A 16,331-nucleotide genomic window follows, 5' to 3' on the forward strand; every position below is an offset into this window, starting at 1 on the left:
CTCACACACTCACACACTCTCTCCTGCACAGGAGCTTCATCTCATCATCTGCTGCTGCTGCACACTGGTGATATTTTTTGGGGAAAAGGATTTAACAAACCTCCTCTTTGGCTGCTTATAGGTGCAAACTTCTCCTGAGGACTCTCTCGCTCTCTCTCTCTCTCTCTCTCTCTCTCTCTCTCACTCTCTCTCTCTCTCTCTCTATCGCTCTCTCTCTCTCTCTCTCTATCGCTCTCTCTCTCTTTCTCATCTCACATCGGAAATTAACATCGCCAGCTGTGGATTAGACCCGCGCGCGCTCTCCAGATTGTCAATATAACAATAGTTTGTTGACAAGTGTTGCCTTCCTCCTCCTCCTCCTCCTCCTCATGTCGCTTGGATTATTCTCCTGGATGGTTTATATCTGGACACAAAGGTAAGAGAAATTAGGATTTAATTCTGTAATGTGTGTGTGTGTTTGAATGTTGTGTGTCTCACACACCGGGTTATTTCACCCTCACCATCATCATCATCATCCTCGGCGGATGAAGCGCGCACCAACTCTTCTCTAATAATCCGTCAGGTCACTCTTCTGTCCTCCTCTCCTCCCATCTGCTGCTTTAAGCTTTCTTTTTTTTTACCATTACATTTGACTTGTCGCGAGCTCCCGGATCCTCAAATCAGCAGATATGATGTGAAGTGAAGGTGTTTTTTTTTGTCCCCCATTGAACCTCATTCAATGTGTGTTATTATGTGTGTTTTTGGAGACGCGCTGCGTCGCCCGGAGCTTTTAATTTATCCTCTCAGTACTTAGTGTGTTATTCCCCTCTCTCTCTCTCTCTCTCTCCCCCTCTCTCCCATCTCTCTCTCGCTCCCTAATCCTTGAGTGACACCGTTAGCAGCAGTGGGATTATACTTTTGTTTTTCGTCCTCAGCTCTGTGCCTGACTCATTTGGCAGTGCATTACAGGCTCTTGCAGCAGGGAGCGATGGCCAGTAACTGTTTGTTTTGCTGTTTGTTGGTTTGGAATTATTTCATGGGGGGTAAAGACTGTTGTTGCAGCAGCAGATGGAGTTAAAACCTTAAACCAGATTAAGTTCTGCTGTCGATAAAACAGATCCTTTGAAGAGGTTCCTGCAGCAGCGACTCTACTCTTTTACCTCTGTGGGAAAAACAGGATCTGTGTACACTGTGAATGAATGAATGGCATAAAATGAGCAAATCCATGGATTTGGTGTAAAGAGGGTTATAAACAAGCAGCTCCTGAGATATTTATCACTATAAGAAAGGCTTCAAAATGGGAATATTTTCACATTTCGCCATTTTAAAGTTACTTAAACAACATTATATACTGTATATTCACTGTAGTATATGAGTTATATATGAATGTATAATTGTATATGAACACTTTTCTTCTCCTTTTTACTCTAAATGTCATTATTCATGCAAACCTATATCTTATCTTATAAGAATGTGCAATTTAGAGAGTCATATATACTTTATTTCCATCACAAATATGTAATCTGATGAAAAGGATGTTTTTTTTTTCATTTTCACCAACGATATAAACACACCTGAGAAAGAAATGACAAAAAAAATGGTTTTGTGGACAAAAATACAAGGAAAAACCACTCAGCACTGAGAATAAGTACTAGTGTAATTGACTTGAATTCCGTGTGTTTATCTAATCACACCATCTTTTGGACTTATTTACGTATTAAGGCTGAAGATACTTTAGATAATTTGATCATTTTGCCATTTTCTTGTTGCACTGGCAGATCATTGAGCTTGAAACAAGTCATTTTCCCCTAATACTGTAGTTGTTATATTTCCTTGTTTTTTAGAAGCATTTTTAAAGCCTTTATATGTGACCTATAAACACACACACACACACCCAGGAAGTCCATAAAAGGAGTTTAGTGTGTGTTATTCATGTGAGAACTAAGGGTTAAGAGTGACATGTCAGGAAATTCAAAATAAACGGATTATTTCTTGTATTAACGTTGGCGCACGAGCCAATTTTCCATGTTTTTTACATTTGCGAGTCATAATTTTTTTTAATCCAAAAAGAGACATAAACCATGTGATAATCCCTACCCTTCAGAGATTGTTTGATGAGCACTTCTGTCTTTTATGACTCTACTCTTCTTTCTTCTTGTTTTTGTGGTGGGCGAGATCGCCCCAAATCTTAATTAGCCTGGTGACAACTCTATTATTCTACAGGCACATTCAGGACAAAAGAATGAAAAGAATATATCGCTCAGAACTTCATCTTCATCTCCTGGGCAGCCTCCCTCCCTCCCTTCCTTCCTCCCTTCCTTCCTACACACTACATTCATTTCTCTTTATGTGATTCACTGCACACACATGCAGACACGCAGAGACATCCCGACGCTTCTCTGAACTAATTGCGATTGTAATTGAAATTCTTGTGGAGGAAGCACGGACGCTGCATTTAAAAATGCTCAGCCGTTCGTGGGAGTTTATACTTAATCCAACTCTAACCCGCCCCCCTTTATTCCCACTATGCATCCACTCCATCTGCGGAGAAGCTCTTTGAAACCAACAAGATAGAATCTATTTCAAGTGGCACCACTGCATGAAGGAGTGGATCTGGGTGGGTTGTTTTTTTTTAAGACCGCACCACTCGCTAATTGATTCTCCACTTGAATGAGAAAACCAGGGACCAAACAATGTGTCATCAATATCAGCTATAAAACAGTATATCATTCACAGTGTGGAGGGTCTACACCAGATAAATGTGCTACAGTCTTAGTAAATAACAAGCTCTGTTGTTGAAGGATGGGAAAGTGCATATACCAATAAATTGTCTCGTATCTGGTATTAATGGTGTAAAAAAGCAGTGGTGCTTGAGCCGATAGTTCCCTTTTTTTACACTTGTGAGTCAGAATTTCCCACTTTTAACCCTTTAACACCGAAGCCTTTGCTTATTTTAGGCCAGAAAATGTCGTAACTAAGTGATTTGGCCCATTTTTCCTGAATAACTTTCGTTATCTGGCAGTTGTTTACAATTGACTGCATGTTAAAATAGTTTTATTTGGATAAAAACACACACAGTTGTACACAAACACCATGTTTTGTGTTGTTAAATATTAAATTTGAACAGTATACGACATCTTTAATTACCGTAATAACCACACGTTGGTTATTTGATGTGGAACTTGTCAGCTTTCAGAAACTGTTACGGTTTTTTCCGACGGCACAAACTGTCGCGTAACTGCAGAGATGCAAAATTCGCAATGTGTCATCTCATCTCAGTGTTAAAGGGTTAAAGGTCAAGCTTTAAAAGCAGTAGGACTTCGTCATGGAGCTTTATTCAGGTTTCTGCTCTGAAATGATTCAGAATATCATCACAGATAAACATTACGGATAAACATTAACCATGACCTTAAATGATGGGTGCACTGATGTTGACTAAATAAAGTTTATTTCTATAGCACTTTTGGTCCTCAGTTCACCAATAAATGACAAACAAAATAAAAGCAATTGCATTAAACATTAAAGCATTGGGCGAAGAAAGGCAATAGCAATCATAGATCTACAAAGAAATCCTTTGTTTGTGTCATTTGGACACTAATATTTGTGAGTTAAAATGTTAAAATTAGCCACTGATTAACCACTACATTATAAATCTGAGCCAGTGTCACAGTGTTTGTGACCTTGACGACGACGTGGAGGCTAAAATATTTTCACTTCAGTAGGAAAAGAAAAAAAAAGTGCATTTGGTGCAAAATAACGTGCTATTTTTACTTTTTTCTCAGTGATTATCACCTCAACTGTCGTCAGTGTAAGTTTTTCCACCACACCAACAACAGAAATCACTGCTAACTCGAGATAAACGATTAATCATACAGTTATTTAATGAATCAGCTGATTGTTATTTACTTATTTATGTACATTTACACGTTCAGTCGCTATTTTTCTTTCAAAATGAATACGACAAACCTTGTTTTTTTACTTTTTATTCATGTGCAAAGTGTGTAAACTCAAAATACAGATTGCAGACAAAGACCGTCTGTGTGGATCAATAGATTCTTAAGTGAAATGATTTTGAGGGTCTGTCTGCAGGGGTACAAGGCAGGGGCGGGACTGTAGGTGTGGGCGGAGCTACAAGTTGCCCAAGTAAGTCAAGAGTTAACGAGACGGCAAGCTCTTGGAATAGGATGAGAATAACGACGAGGCCTAAATGCTGAGATCTTTCTGCAAAGAATAACGAGCCACTCGCGCTCCAGTAACAGCGTTCGTTCGACTGTTCCACGTGTTCAAGTAGAAGTTTTGTTGCCCCCTCTGCTTAATAAAACAATAATAACTTTAAGGAACAGTAGTTGAAACTCTAACTGACTCTAATACTAACACGCATCATTTGCAAAAGGATGAACTCTGCTTGTTGCACTGTTGCAGGCTCACCATTAGATGTCGCTAATTCTTGCACACTCCTTTATTTCCCTCAACTTCAACTTCCCTTTATATATCTATCTAGATAGGTAGATATATGGATAGATAGATAGATAGATATACAGTATATATATGGTGGTGTCGTCAGCAGACAGTGGTGTTAACAGAGCTTCTCCTCTTTTCATTACAATGACGTCCTTCAAGCCAAAAAGGCTTTTGAGTCAATATTTCTCTTTTTCCGCCATAGATGAGAGATGAAAGTGTAGTACTATATGTAGGGGAAATGATTAAAGTGTTTCAGATGTGAGAGGAGAAAGAATCACTCTCTCTGTGTGTGTGTGTGAAGGTGTGGGCAGTTTTGGGCGGGGCAATAAAAAAAAGGGGAAAATTGCCATCGTGCGGCTGAAAATGGCACCAATTTACCTCCTTTCCAATGATCTGAGGTGTCGCCGCGTCTCAGCGTGTTCAAAAATCTTTACCAAATGACCCTGCATGGTGTTTTTAAAGAGCACACTCTCTCTATTGTGGACAAATGCTGCTGCAGCACACTTTTCAAGGTCCCGCCCCCACACCCCCCAATTCCATCTCCACCCGCTGATGTGATGATCTCGCACAAGCCGTCTTCGGGGCGACTGTGCTATTGTAAGCGTTTGCAGTAGCTTCTGCTGGGACACTGAATAAACACGGGAGATCAAACAAACTGTACAGCCGAGCGCTGCCACCTTCTTTTTTTGAACGGCAGGGATTTACAAAATCCATTCTGTTTAGGTGCCTTTCATGGTGAACCATCACAATGCCAGCGCACAAATGTGATGGTGACAGGCTGTACAGTGCTGCGCTGGTGTACATGGAGCATGTCTTAATGGATTTGACAGTAAAGGGCCCACAACTGGAGCTAAATCACCGTAATGCTACGTTTGATTTCTCTGTTAAGGGTCAGTGCACTCGCTGTTTCTTTTTCACATATTCACACAAGGTTGTCTACAACCCCAGTACAATAAATATGCAGTAAATACACAGTCAACACCGATTCTTCATAAAAATGATTCAAAATGCTGTGTTTTTATTTGACCAGTTACACGACGAGTGCCCAGGAATTTCTGTGCAAGCTTCTTGAGTCCATCTCAGCTGACACAGGGACACATATCGAGACACACATACAGTCAATTTAGAGGGTCCAATTTACCTAATCCTCATATTATTATGTTTTTGGACTGTGGGAGGAACCCAGAGAAAACCCCACGCTCACCACGTCGATGATGTTTGTGCTGAAAAAAAAGACTCTGTATATACGTTAGCTGCCTAAAATCGTCTTAACACAAATCTATTTAAGTTTGCATGAATAATGACATTTAACCTAAAGTGCAGGAGAAGAAACGTGTTTAACTCGTATACTACGGTGAATATCCAGTATATAAAGTGCAAAAACGTTGCTTAAGTAACTTTAAAATACGAAAATAGTTTAGTTTTGAAGCCGTTCCTAGTGATAAATATCTCAGGAGCCGTGTTCGTTTGTTCTTGTTTCAACATAGTAATGGCCTAAATACTCTGTATGATGGTTAAAATACTTTCAAATAAAATAAAACACACTGTGAAGCATTTATGGGAGCACATTGCACAGCGTCACAGTTACATGTCAAATTAAAAACAGTTAACAACGAGGTGCAAAGTTCCATCTGTGTGTATGCACAGGTAACCTGCCAATACTTTTTCTACTTTATTTACATTCATCGATCTAAATTTCCTTCCACTATAATATATATGTACATATATATATATATATATATATATATATATATATATATATATATATATATGTGTAGTAGCCGTTTGTCAAACAAATAGAAATCAAATCAAACTTGAAATTATCCCTAATCAAAAGGCCACTGATGCACCATGGGTTGTGGTGTACGCGCATTGGAAAAACATGAGGTCCAAACGAATATCCAAAGTCAACAAAAAGGTGGTTTATTTAACCAAAAGTGCAAACAAACAAAGAACAAAAGGAAGTCCCATGCTTCTCCTGCTCAGCGGTAAAAAACCATCATTCCACCCAGGTGCATGCTGGTCCCTTACCGACAGCCTACCTATATAGCCTCAGGTCCCACTCTAACGTGCCCAAATATGAAACTAAAACACAAACAATAAACTAGAATACTAAACAAAAAGGTAATTATAATTAAATCAAATAAATTGATTGAAGATAATTAAGAATAACCAAAACTAAATACTCACTAAACAAAATACTAAACTAAACAGCACTAAATAGTAACAATTAATAAATAGCTCCAACATATATATATATATAAGATATGAAAAAGCAGCGTCGCTGTTAGAGAGCTCTATAGATCTCAGTGGCTGCAGTCCATCTCGGCTCCAAGGCCACGTCTCAGGCAGCACAGGAGGCTGCAGCAATAAATTAAATGTATGTATGCATTATATTTAGTACTTTTATTAATGGATGGGGGCCAGCGAGCGCTTGCTCGCTCGCCTGGCGAGATGAAAACACAGCTGGAAACGCGGCACTTTCCAGGGTAATTTGGCATCAGTTTATGCTGCAGTTGAAGACTAATTTGTGTTTCGCAGAGTTTTTAAAGTAAATACATATTTATATGTAATTCTTTATGGGATAGTACAAACTTAAGTCCTTTATTCAGCGCGTGAATCTGTTTCCATTGCATTTAAGTTTTCCTTGAATCTTCTACTGTATGTTTCCATCCTGCGTGTAAAATAAAACAGGGAAACCAGGGAAATAAGTCAAACAGTGAGTTGGTGTATGTCAGAAAATGTTGAAACATTTTAATTAGCATTTCCCAGTCCTCAAAGAAACCAGAAAATAATGTTTTCATCATTAAAAAAACACATTCAAAACAAATGTAATGCAAGTATTTGATTAATTCTTGCAGCCCTATACCAGGATTACATAATCTCACTCTGGCCATCTGGATAATCTTTACTATAAAACCTGGAGCACATTAATCTGGATGAGGGTTTGTCATTAGTTTGCAGAAACACGATTCTTGTTATGAATGTGGATGTGAGTGATGTGGTTAAACAGCTGGTTAGAACTTCTACGAAAAGATTTTCCTCGCAGATTTACGACATCCTTAAAAGACACTCTGGAATTACAGCACAACAAATCTCCCAGTGTTTGGTCTCACGCCGTAATCTAATGATTTGACAGACGTCTCATTACAGATCGATACTAAAACCCTCCTCCTCCTCCTCCTCCTCCTCTGCCTCCTCCTCCTCCTCGACAAATACTGTACGTTAGACTTGCTGGACGTCGCGTTTGTAACGTTTAATGTATAATAGCAAGAGTCAGGAGAGAGTGCATTGATCTCCTCATAAACTCGCGGTCCACAGAGTGAATAAATACAATCCTCAGCATGTCAGACGTCGAAATTTGGGTGCCACTCCCTTGGTGCAAAATACAATATATAAATAACAATTTTAAAAGAGAAAATAGAAATATTAACAATAAAATAAGAATATGAAATGTTGTTTACATTTTTCCAGAAACTATGACTATGTATAAATTAACATAAGATAACAAAATATAGCAGCAACTTTAGAACCAAATCGCAAAATTTTATATGTAGGCAAAGGTCAAAGGCCAGGGAACCAGTAGCGATTTATTCCATCAGCAGTTAATCTGTAAATTGTCGTCCATAAAATGTCAGAAAATGTTGAAAAATGTGAATTTGGTGGTTCCCCAATCCTCAAAGAAACCAGCAAATATTTGTTAATAGTTAAATTAGTATTTGATGAATTATTGCAGCCTATAGGAATATGCAAGTTTGGATATAACTAATGAGTGTTCTTTCTATAAACTATATCTGATTGGCTGTCAACTGAACATAAACTGAGCTGCTGTTCAAGACTTTTGGATGCTGAGGAACGTGTGTGTAGGTGTTTAAAGAGTGCTCATTTGACTGTCACTCTACATGGAGACTGTAAATAAAGGCTGTAAATACTTGCATTGACAACACTTCATTACGATACTTTACTACTATACTTTTTGTCGACAACATACAACAAACATGAGTCTCTTCGCTTAGTTTCTTTTTTTTCTCCGCTCTCATCCTCAGTTTGCTTTCTTTCGGTTGCTAGCTTGATGTTAGCGTGGCACCGCGCTAGATGTGTCGTTAAATTACTTACAAAAAGTGCATTTAAAGTGCACAGTAAACACTGTCTAATGTTTTATTAATAAATGTATTTTACGTCTGCTCCTTAACTGTTGTTGTTGTTGGTGTCTGTGACTTGTTTGAATTATGCTGCTGCTGCTGCTGCTGCTGCTGCTGCTGCTGCTGCTGCTGCTGCTGCTGCTGCTGCTGCTGCTGCTGCTGCTGCTGCTGCTGCTGCTGCTAAAAGAGAGTCTTAATCTCAGTGTTGACGCCGACTTCCTCTTGAGATTTGTTGACTTTCACACTCACAGTTTCAGCATGTTCACACCTGGGATTTGCCCATTACAGCCAGAGTGGAGCAAAATTTGGACAGAAATGTACTTTTCATACAGTATTTTCCTCTCACCTGTTTTTGGTGTATTTGTGGTGAGTTTTCGGTTCATATGACACAACAATAGTTACGTACAGATATTGAAATGGTGACATAACAGTGGCGTCGTAAATCTAACGCATTTCTACCGATATATCGATCTCATAGAAACACCGTCAAAGTCGGAAGACGCTCTAAATCTTCCTTCAGCGAGAATCTTGTGTTTAAATGTTTTCTGTGTATTTTCATAAACCTAATCGTATTTTCCGCCCCAACCTTCCTCAACAATAACAATTTTTATGTTGTTTTTTTTCCATCTCCCGTCCTCAAGTAAAAAATCTTTAACTGCTGCCAACTCCCATCTGTGAGTCTCTGCGTCTGCTTTGTTGTTTCCCCCTCTTCTTTATGAGCTGCAGACCCACACACACACACACACACACACAGATATGTTATGCCTCTGCCATGTGTAGGAGAGACTATCTCCTGACGTCCTTATATCTCCCGGCAAACATCTCCCGGTTTGTTTGAGGATGTTTCCTCCATTGTGCGCGTTGCCTGATATTGGGCTGTATACAGGAGGACCTCGTTGTTGCTGAAGAACGAGAAAGAATGAGAACAAGTTGTATTGTGATTTAAATCGTCAGCGCATGCTTAAAGGTGCTGGTTTTATGTTATCATTCTGCCTCGCGTTTGGTGAAAATGATGAAATGATAAATTGTATGAATGTGTCCTTCATCTGAAGACAGGCTTTGTCAAGCCAAATGTGACGGGAAGAAGCGTTTATCCCATTTAACAGTATTATACTGCTAAATGAACAGGATTTTTACATTGTGATAGTTTCCGCGGACGCTTCATTGTGTTTTCAGACACACTAATTATTATTGTTCCCTCTGTGTTTCATCTTCTCAAAGTTAATTTATAGTCATTTAGTCATATCACATTTTTAGTCATGGTATAAAGTAGCAATGATTGTGCAGAAGTCACAAAAATAGAGCGTTGGGCCACATGTGGCCCGTGGGCCGTGGGTTTGAGACCTCTGCGCGACAGCTTTAACTCAGGACAGTCGGATTAAAGTGTTTAGAATCTTGTGATTCTGAAAGTCTTCAGTTCTAAGACGAGATAAGCACACGTCACTAGTTTGTTCAGAATCAGCTGTTCATTCGTCTTACGTGATTTTCGTATTCCCGTAGCAGCCTCCGCGTTAAAACCACAGCTGTCCTCTGTGGGACGACGCAGAACAGGTCACTTCCACGGAAGCTCAGCTTCTCTGGGAGTCAGTGGAGCAGTGGGCGGGGCTTGGACACTGGGCTTCTGCGTGATGATTGGAGGAACCTTTTCATGACACACGCGACATCAGCGGAGCCTTTTCTGCCTCAGTCCCGTGTGGATTTTGCGTAAGTCTGTCGACAAACAGCTGCTCATTGTGTGTTATTTGTAAAAACACAACATAATTATTCTAGTTACTCTCTTGTTCTAGTTGTTTGTTTGCAGAATTTACGCATAAATAACTGGGTCTGAAATGAGCTTCCTGTGTTTGAAACAGCAGCTTGTGCCACTGCTGGATCTCTACTGTGAAATGTGTTAATTCTTCCTCAGATAGAGTTAAACTAAGGCCTGTGTGCAGCGAGGTTAAAACCGCTGACATTTTCACTGAAGTTTATGATTTTTATTATTTTTTTTTTTTTTTTTTGCTTCATGAATATGAGGCTGTGACTCCTGACTTTTCAAACAGCTCTGGGGTTTTTTTTCTCAAGCGTAGCTTCCTCCACTCCAGTGTCTGGATCTAACTCCAAGTGAATTGTTAAATTGTTATTGTCATAACCTCTTTCATAGAGCACCGCAGAACGAGGCTTTTGTGGCTGCTTTTTAAAAGCGAGTCTGGGTGAAATATGGAGGCCGCCCTCTCTCTCTCTCTCTCGCTCTTTAGCAGACGGTCAGACCATCATAGAAGTTTCACAAACCTTAAGGGTAAAGGTCAACGTGCTCTAGGATTGTGGGCTAATCCTGTCAGCGCACTGATGGCACATGTGCCTCGAGGCAGGTGCAGATTGTAAAATATGTCTGTGTGGGTCCGGTGGTTCTGGCGAGGACCAGATAGCAGACGAGACGGTCTGTCTTTGAGATAATAACACTGTTGTGTGCGCTTTTGTTCGCAGCGTATGACACATTTGGGAGGAGAGTGTTGAGTGTTGGGGGGGGGGGTGATGTGGCCGTGCGCCGCATTTCAAATGGTTCGCACTTCAGTGTTCACTGTGGTGTGATGGGAGTGTTCTCAGACGCGGCGCAGTCCATCAGCTCGCTCTGATTATGTAATGATTGTTGCCTCCGTCTGGTTGATCCTGCAGAGTTGTAATCACAGCCTGTGCTTGGTGACATTTTAAAATAGCCTATAAATTAAATACCTATAAACTCAAAGTCAAGGTGTTTAGCTGCGGCGGCCTCGTATGTGCAGAAGCCTGCGACCGTAAACGACGGTAACGCAGAGCGCGTAGTCATCGCGGCACATCCTCCGCTCTGCAGAGTGACTGCCGCGTGTGTTCTGGTGCTCACTCTTGGTCTCAATTTCGACTAATTGTGGCTTTTGGAATAATCTGAGCCTGTTTATAATTCTCAGATGTCGTGCCAAGTTACACAGAAATCCTCGGCATGACAAAGGATATATTAGAATCACTTCAATTTCTCGCTGGGTGGTTATTCTGAGCAGCGATGAATAATGCAAACGCACTCTCCGAGGATGAATTAGCTCACATTTTTATGAAGTATGAACTGGCAGGAAGGGCCCGGTCACAGTGTGCTGTCTGGCATTTCATAGACGACTGCCTGGGTGGATCAAAGACATGTGATATGTTTTAAGAAGGCCCAGAGCCTCTTTACAAGAGCTCGCAGCCTTTAGGCCCCAGAAGATCCAACGAGTTACTTTTATCAGCTTTAATTTCAGTAAATATCAAGATGTACACAAACATCCTGACAGAACGAAGAAGAAAAAGATAATAACAGCAGTAATAACTTTATTTGATTGTACTTTTCAAAACAAAGTTCTCAAATACAAAGTTGCGTTCCATAGAGTAAAACAAAGAAATAACAACAGATAAAACAGAAAAACTGTGAGTAATAAAAGCAGTCGAACAGCAGAATAACATAAAACCAGGCTATTTAATGTTTTAAGAGGTTAAATAATACTTTTAAAAGTTTTTATATCAGAATTTTCAATAACAAAACCACTCAATAACTCGACAACAGTTAATGTTTTCATTACAAGGTCCGTTTAGTCGGGTTTGTGAGGCTTTCACTCACATCGTCGCTGTTTGTCCATCTGTGAAGGAATTTCTTTAACGTGAGTTCAAATTTACAACGTTATGAACTCGTTCAACCAGTGGTTTCGTGTCTTGGTTCAAAACATTAACTCTATATGTCGACGAGAGTTAAACGCGGTGCAGTAAATAAATACAACAATAAACACGACAGCAAAACATCGAGGTTAGAACAAGTCACATCCTGTTCTTTGGCAAAGATTAAAATCCCACCGGATTTAAATTGACCGAAGGAGATAAATCAAAAATGAAATGAATAACTGACACTGGAAAAAGTGATGCGGTCATTTTCCTTGTGTTTAATGCTATTTTATTTTATTTATTTATTTATTTATTTATTTATTTATTTATTTATTTATTTATTTATTTCATGACATTTAGATCACTCATCACATAACAGTGCAGTTCACACAATATACATAACCGAAAGGGAATGCGGGAGAAGCAAAGCTTAACTAGTCCCGCAAAACCCTAAAAGTAGCTTAAAAAAAAAAATAATAAAAAAATCAAAAGGATTACCAGGGATACCTGAAAAAAAAAAAAGGCAAAATAAGTTACCGTGGCTGAGTTATTCTGTCCTGTCCAAATAAAGGCTGGCAGATTACAAAATACGCTGTTCATTTAGTCATCAGATAATCCTTATAATCAGTATATAGTAGTAAACAATGTCAAATACTTCAACTTTAAAAATGTACATTTCCTCAGTGACAGAGAAACTAGACTCTCCCTGCACCATCTTTCTCGTTTTAATTTGTTTTTCTCGTCATTTCCCGTAAACATGGCCTTGTTCCAGGAAAGGTCTTTGAGCACATCCCAAAACGACTCTAATGCTGTAGTACATACGCCAGGCCTGAGTGTGGCGCTGTGACAAAAATGGAAAAGAAGACGTGGAGCACGACATCGTTGTTTTCTCAGTATTGTCCGAGGGAGCTGCAGCATCGTTCTCCTCTTCTTTTGGTAGGAAAGCGTCCAGACGTGTACCACCACCCGATGGTGAAGTGGGGGTACTGCAGGACGCTGACGCACGCGTATACCAGGGTACGCGATATTCAATATCAGTATAGTTAGTATAGTTGAAAGTCTAATAAGGACTACACAAAATGTAGTAGAGTCAAAGTACAAAGTCTCACCAAATAATGATACTCGTGTAACGTACGGGTACAAAAGTACGGTAACAAATGACTTGTACTGAAAACACAAGAGATGATTTCATTTTAGCGTTTTCATGTATAAAAAGCCAAAAACTATACAAAACCTTTGCATAACTCACGGCCCAATAAGACAAATGAGAAGATAAAAAACCGGACTTTGTGAGTTCACAAAGTCATTTCTTTGTTTCTCTGCAGGATCCCTGAGGCTCCTCCTGCGATTCACTGAAAGCCCACAGACCATAAGAACAACACGCACAGTCCTGCTGAGAACAAAGCCGTCTCCTAACTTAGAAACACATCCGCGGCTCGTTAACGTTCCACTGATTGACCGGCTGAACTCTGGTTCACCTCAACTTTCTTTCTTAATGCTTCTTTGTCTCGGTGTTTGCGCGCACGTCGCTGACGTCTTTATGATTCCAACACAAGTCTTTTTTTATTTCCCACATACAGAATAAAAGTCAGGGAATAATTACATGAGATACTGGTGTTCTCTAAATGCAAATACACGCCTTTTTTCTCTTCTCTCTTCTGCTTCTGCTGAAGCTCCGTCTTTCTTCCGAGCGTCGAGGATCATTGAAATTCTGTGTTTGATTTCAAAAAAGTTTCTTTGCCCAGATTTGTACTGCCTGCCAGGATTTATAGCAGATTAACTTTCAAAAGTTATTCAGCTGCAGGGTTTTTGCATTCACGGCCTGCGTAGAAGAAGAACTTCTCCCTCATCCAAACCGTCGCCTCACATCGTCACACATGCACTAAATATTAACCAAAACAATGTCAAATATCACACGTGTGTGTATCAGGACTTAATTAGAGGTGAGTGGCAGTCGTGTGTGTATAAAAGCAGAGATAAATATAATCTGAGCACAGATGACCCAACAAATATGCTGCCAGTATTTGTGAGATTTCCTTTAGTGGTAAAAGTTTAACTGCAGGACACCGGGGATTCAGTAGGAGGCGCTGTAACATAGTTAGACTCACGTCGTTTGTTATTAAAGGGGCAAGAAATGCTCTGTTTTGTTTGTGTTTCTTTAAGTCAGAATTCAGCATAATCAGGATTTCAGTCTTATGAAGCTGGATCTGTTGTTGCTGGGTTTAACCCGGGGGCGTCAAAGTCATGTTAGTTTAGGGGCCACATAAGGCACAATTTTGGCCAGTAAAATAATAGCATAATAACCTATAAACAACAAATTATGAACAATAAATACGGTTTTATTTTACTGAGGTTTACTGGATCATTGGTCCTCTACACATGACACTTACATGATTATTTACAGTAACACAACCAGGTACTGATCCTCTAGAGCAGGGGTGTCAGACTCAAATGACCTGGGGGCCAATGAGCATCTAGTCTGGTCAAGAGGGGGCGGGTCTAGAGAAGAAAAGTGGAAAAAAAACAACTATTTAGTAGTGGGTGGGAAATCTAAGATAGTTATTATAATATTAGACAGAATTGCAAAGTAAAAGTGCTTGTTTTTGTTATGAAGTGATGTAGACTTCACAATAAAAACACATTTATGATGCACAAAAACAGAGAAATAAATAGAAAACTTAGCAAATAATGACGAGGATAACTGTAATTAAAACATGTAATTTAATTTTGAGTGTAATACATTTAATAAAGCAATGATTACAAACAAATGTCTTATTACTATTATAATAATAATATTGCTAGCAAATATGTATATACATATATATATATATGTAGTCTTATATTCTGTCTGTATTCTATAAACTGTTTGTTTATTTACAGATTCATTTTGGGTCATAAATACCTTTTTTTTATGTGAACTATGGATAAATTCTGTGAACTACTGAACCAGATTTAATTTTTATGATATAACTTTCCTCACCTCTACTAAACAGATGATTTTTGCCAAAACTATTTGACATTTTTACACTTCCTGACCAGACTAGACAGTTCAGTGGCCCCGAGGTCATTTGACTTTGAGACCCTCAGGCTAAGTTATGGAAGCGTAAACGAGGCCCCAGAACGAGGCAGAGGAAGGTGACTTAAGTGTCTTTGAGTGTGGCCGTCGCACAGGCCGCTCTGAGTGTTTCAGAAATAGCTGATCCACTGGGATTTTCACACAAATCTCTGGAGTTTACAGAGAAAATATCCAGTGAGCAGCAGTTTTCTCTGGAGAAAATGTCAGTGGTCAGATGAGACTGTTTTGAAATGATAGCATGATAACAGGAATTTCAAAGAGAGGTATGAGGATGAGCATCTCTGAACACTCAACACATTAGACCCCGGAGAAAAGAGACAAAACCAGGGAACCAGGATTTTTACTCTCAGTCATATTTCACTCGCTAAATTCACCAGACTCAGAGTTCACTGACTCATTAAATCATTAGTGTCGATTTCTTGGGATCTGTGAACCCTCACTTTTTTACTAGACTGCACACATTTCCCCCTCTCTCTCTCTCTCCAGACTCATTAGAAGAGGATGCACATCTCCACAATGGCAGGCAGATAACAGCAGTGTGCACCAGATAACAGATAAAGAAGGAGATTGCCCCAAGTTTAAATTTGTTGGCATATTGTGACGCATAATTCATTAACCCCCACACACACACACACACACACACACGTCCCCCTCCATCCCATTTCACAAACCGGTTATCTGTTTCACTCAGATATCAATCCAAAGCCATAAAATGTGATTACACTAAGCCTTAAACTGCTGTCCTGTATAAACCTGCCACTGGACTCTGGTTTCAGGTGGTGCTCTCTCTCTCCCTCTCTCTCCCTCTCTCTCTCTCTCTCTCTCTCTCTCTCTCTCTCTCTCTCTCTCTCTCCCTCTCTCCTCCTTGCGTGTCACCCATGTCAAAATCCTCTTCACCTCGGGTAATGAGGCAAACCTCTGAGCTGGATGTTGAATTCAGTTCAACACATCAAGAATAGGTTGAGCCAGAAGGTTGCGGGATTGAATCCCAGTTGGACCGAGGGCCTTTCTGTGCAGAGTCTGTATGTGTG

The 16,331-nt window shown here is 39.7% G+C and overlaps 1 protein-coding gene across 4 annotated transcripts in view; it reads left to right on the top strand.

Annotated features, from left to right (window-relative positions):
• Nucleotides 1–206: 206 nt before the first annotated feature.
• The window catches only part of fstl5 (follistatin-like 5), a 168,471-nt gene continuing 152,346 nt past the window's right edge, over nt 207–16,331 (top strand). For all 4 annotated transcript variants that reach the window (XM_044040724.1, XM_044040726.1, XM_044040725.1 and 1 more), the window contains exon 1: nt 207–415. In XM_044040724.1, the coding sequence (XP_043896659.1) occupies nt 369–415 (47 nt within the window). In that variant the 5' untranslated portion in view covers nt 207–368. The remainder of the gene's footprint in view (nt 416–16,331) is intronic.

This window comes from Solea senegalensis, linkage group LG12 (genome assembly GCF_019176455.1).
Source record: "Solea senegalensis isolate Sse05_10M linkage group LG12, IFAPA_SoseM_1, whole genome shotgun sequence".
Taxonomy (NCBI): domain Eukaryota; kingdom Metazoa; phylum Chordata; class Actinopteri; order Pleuronectiformes; family Soleidae; genus Solea; species Solea senegalensis.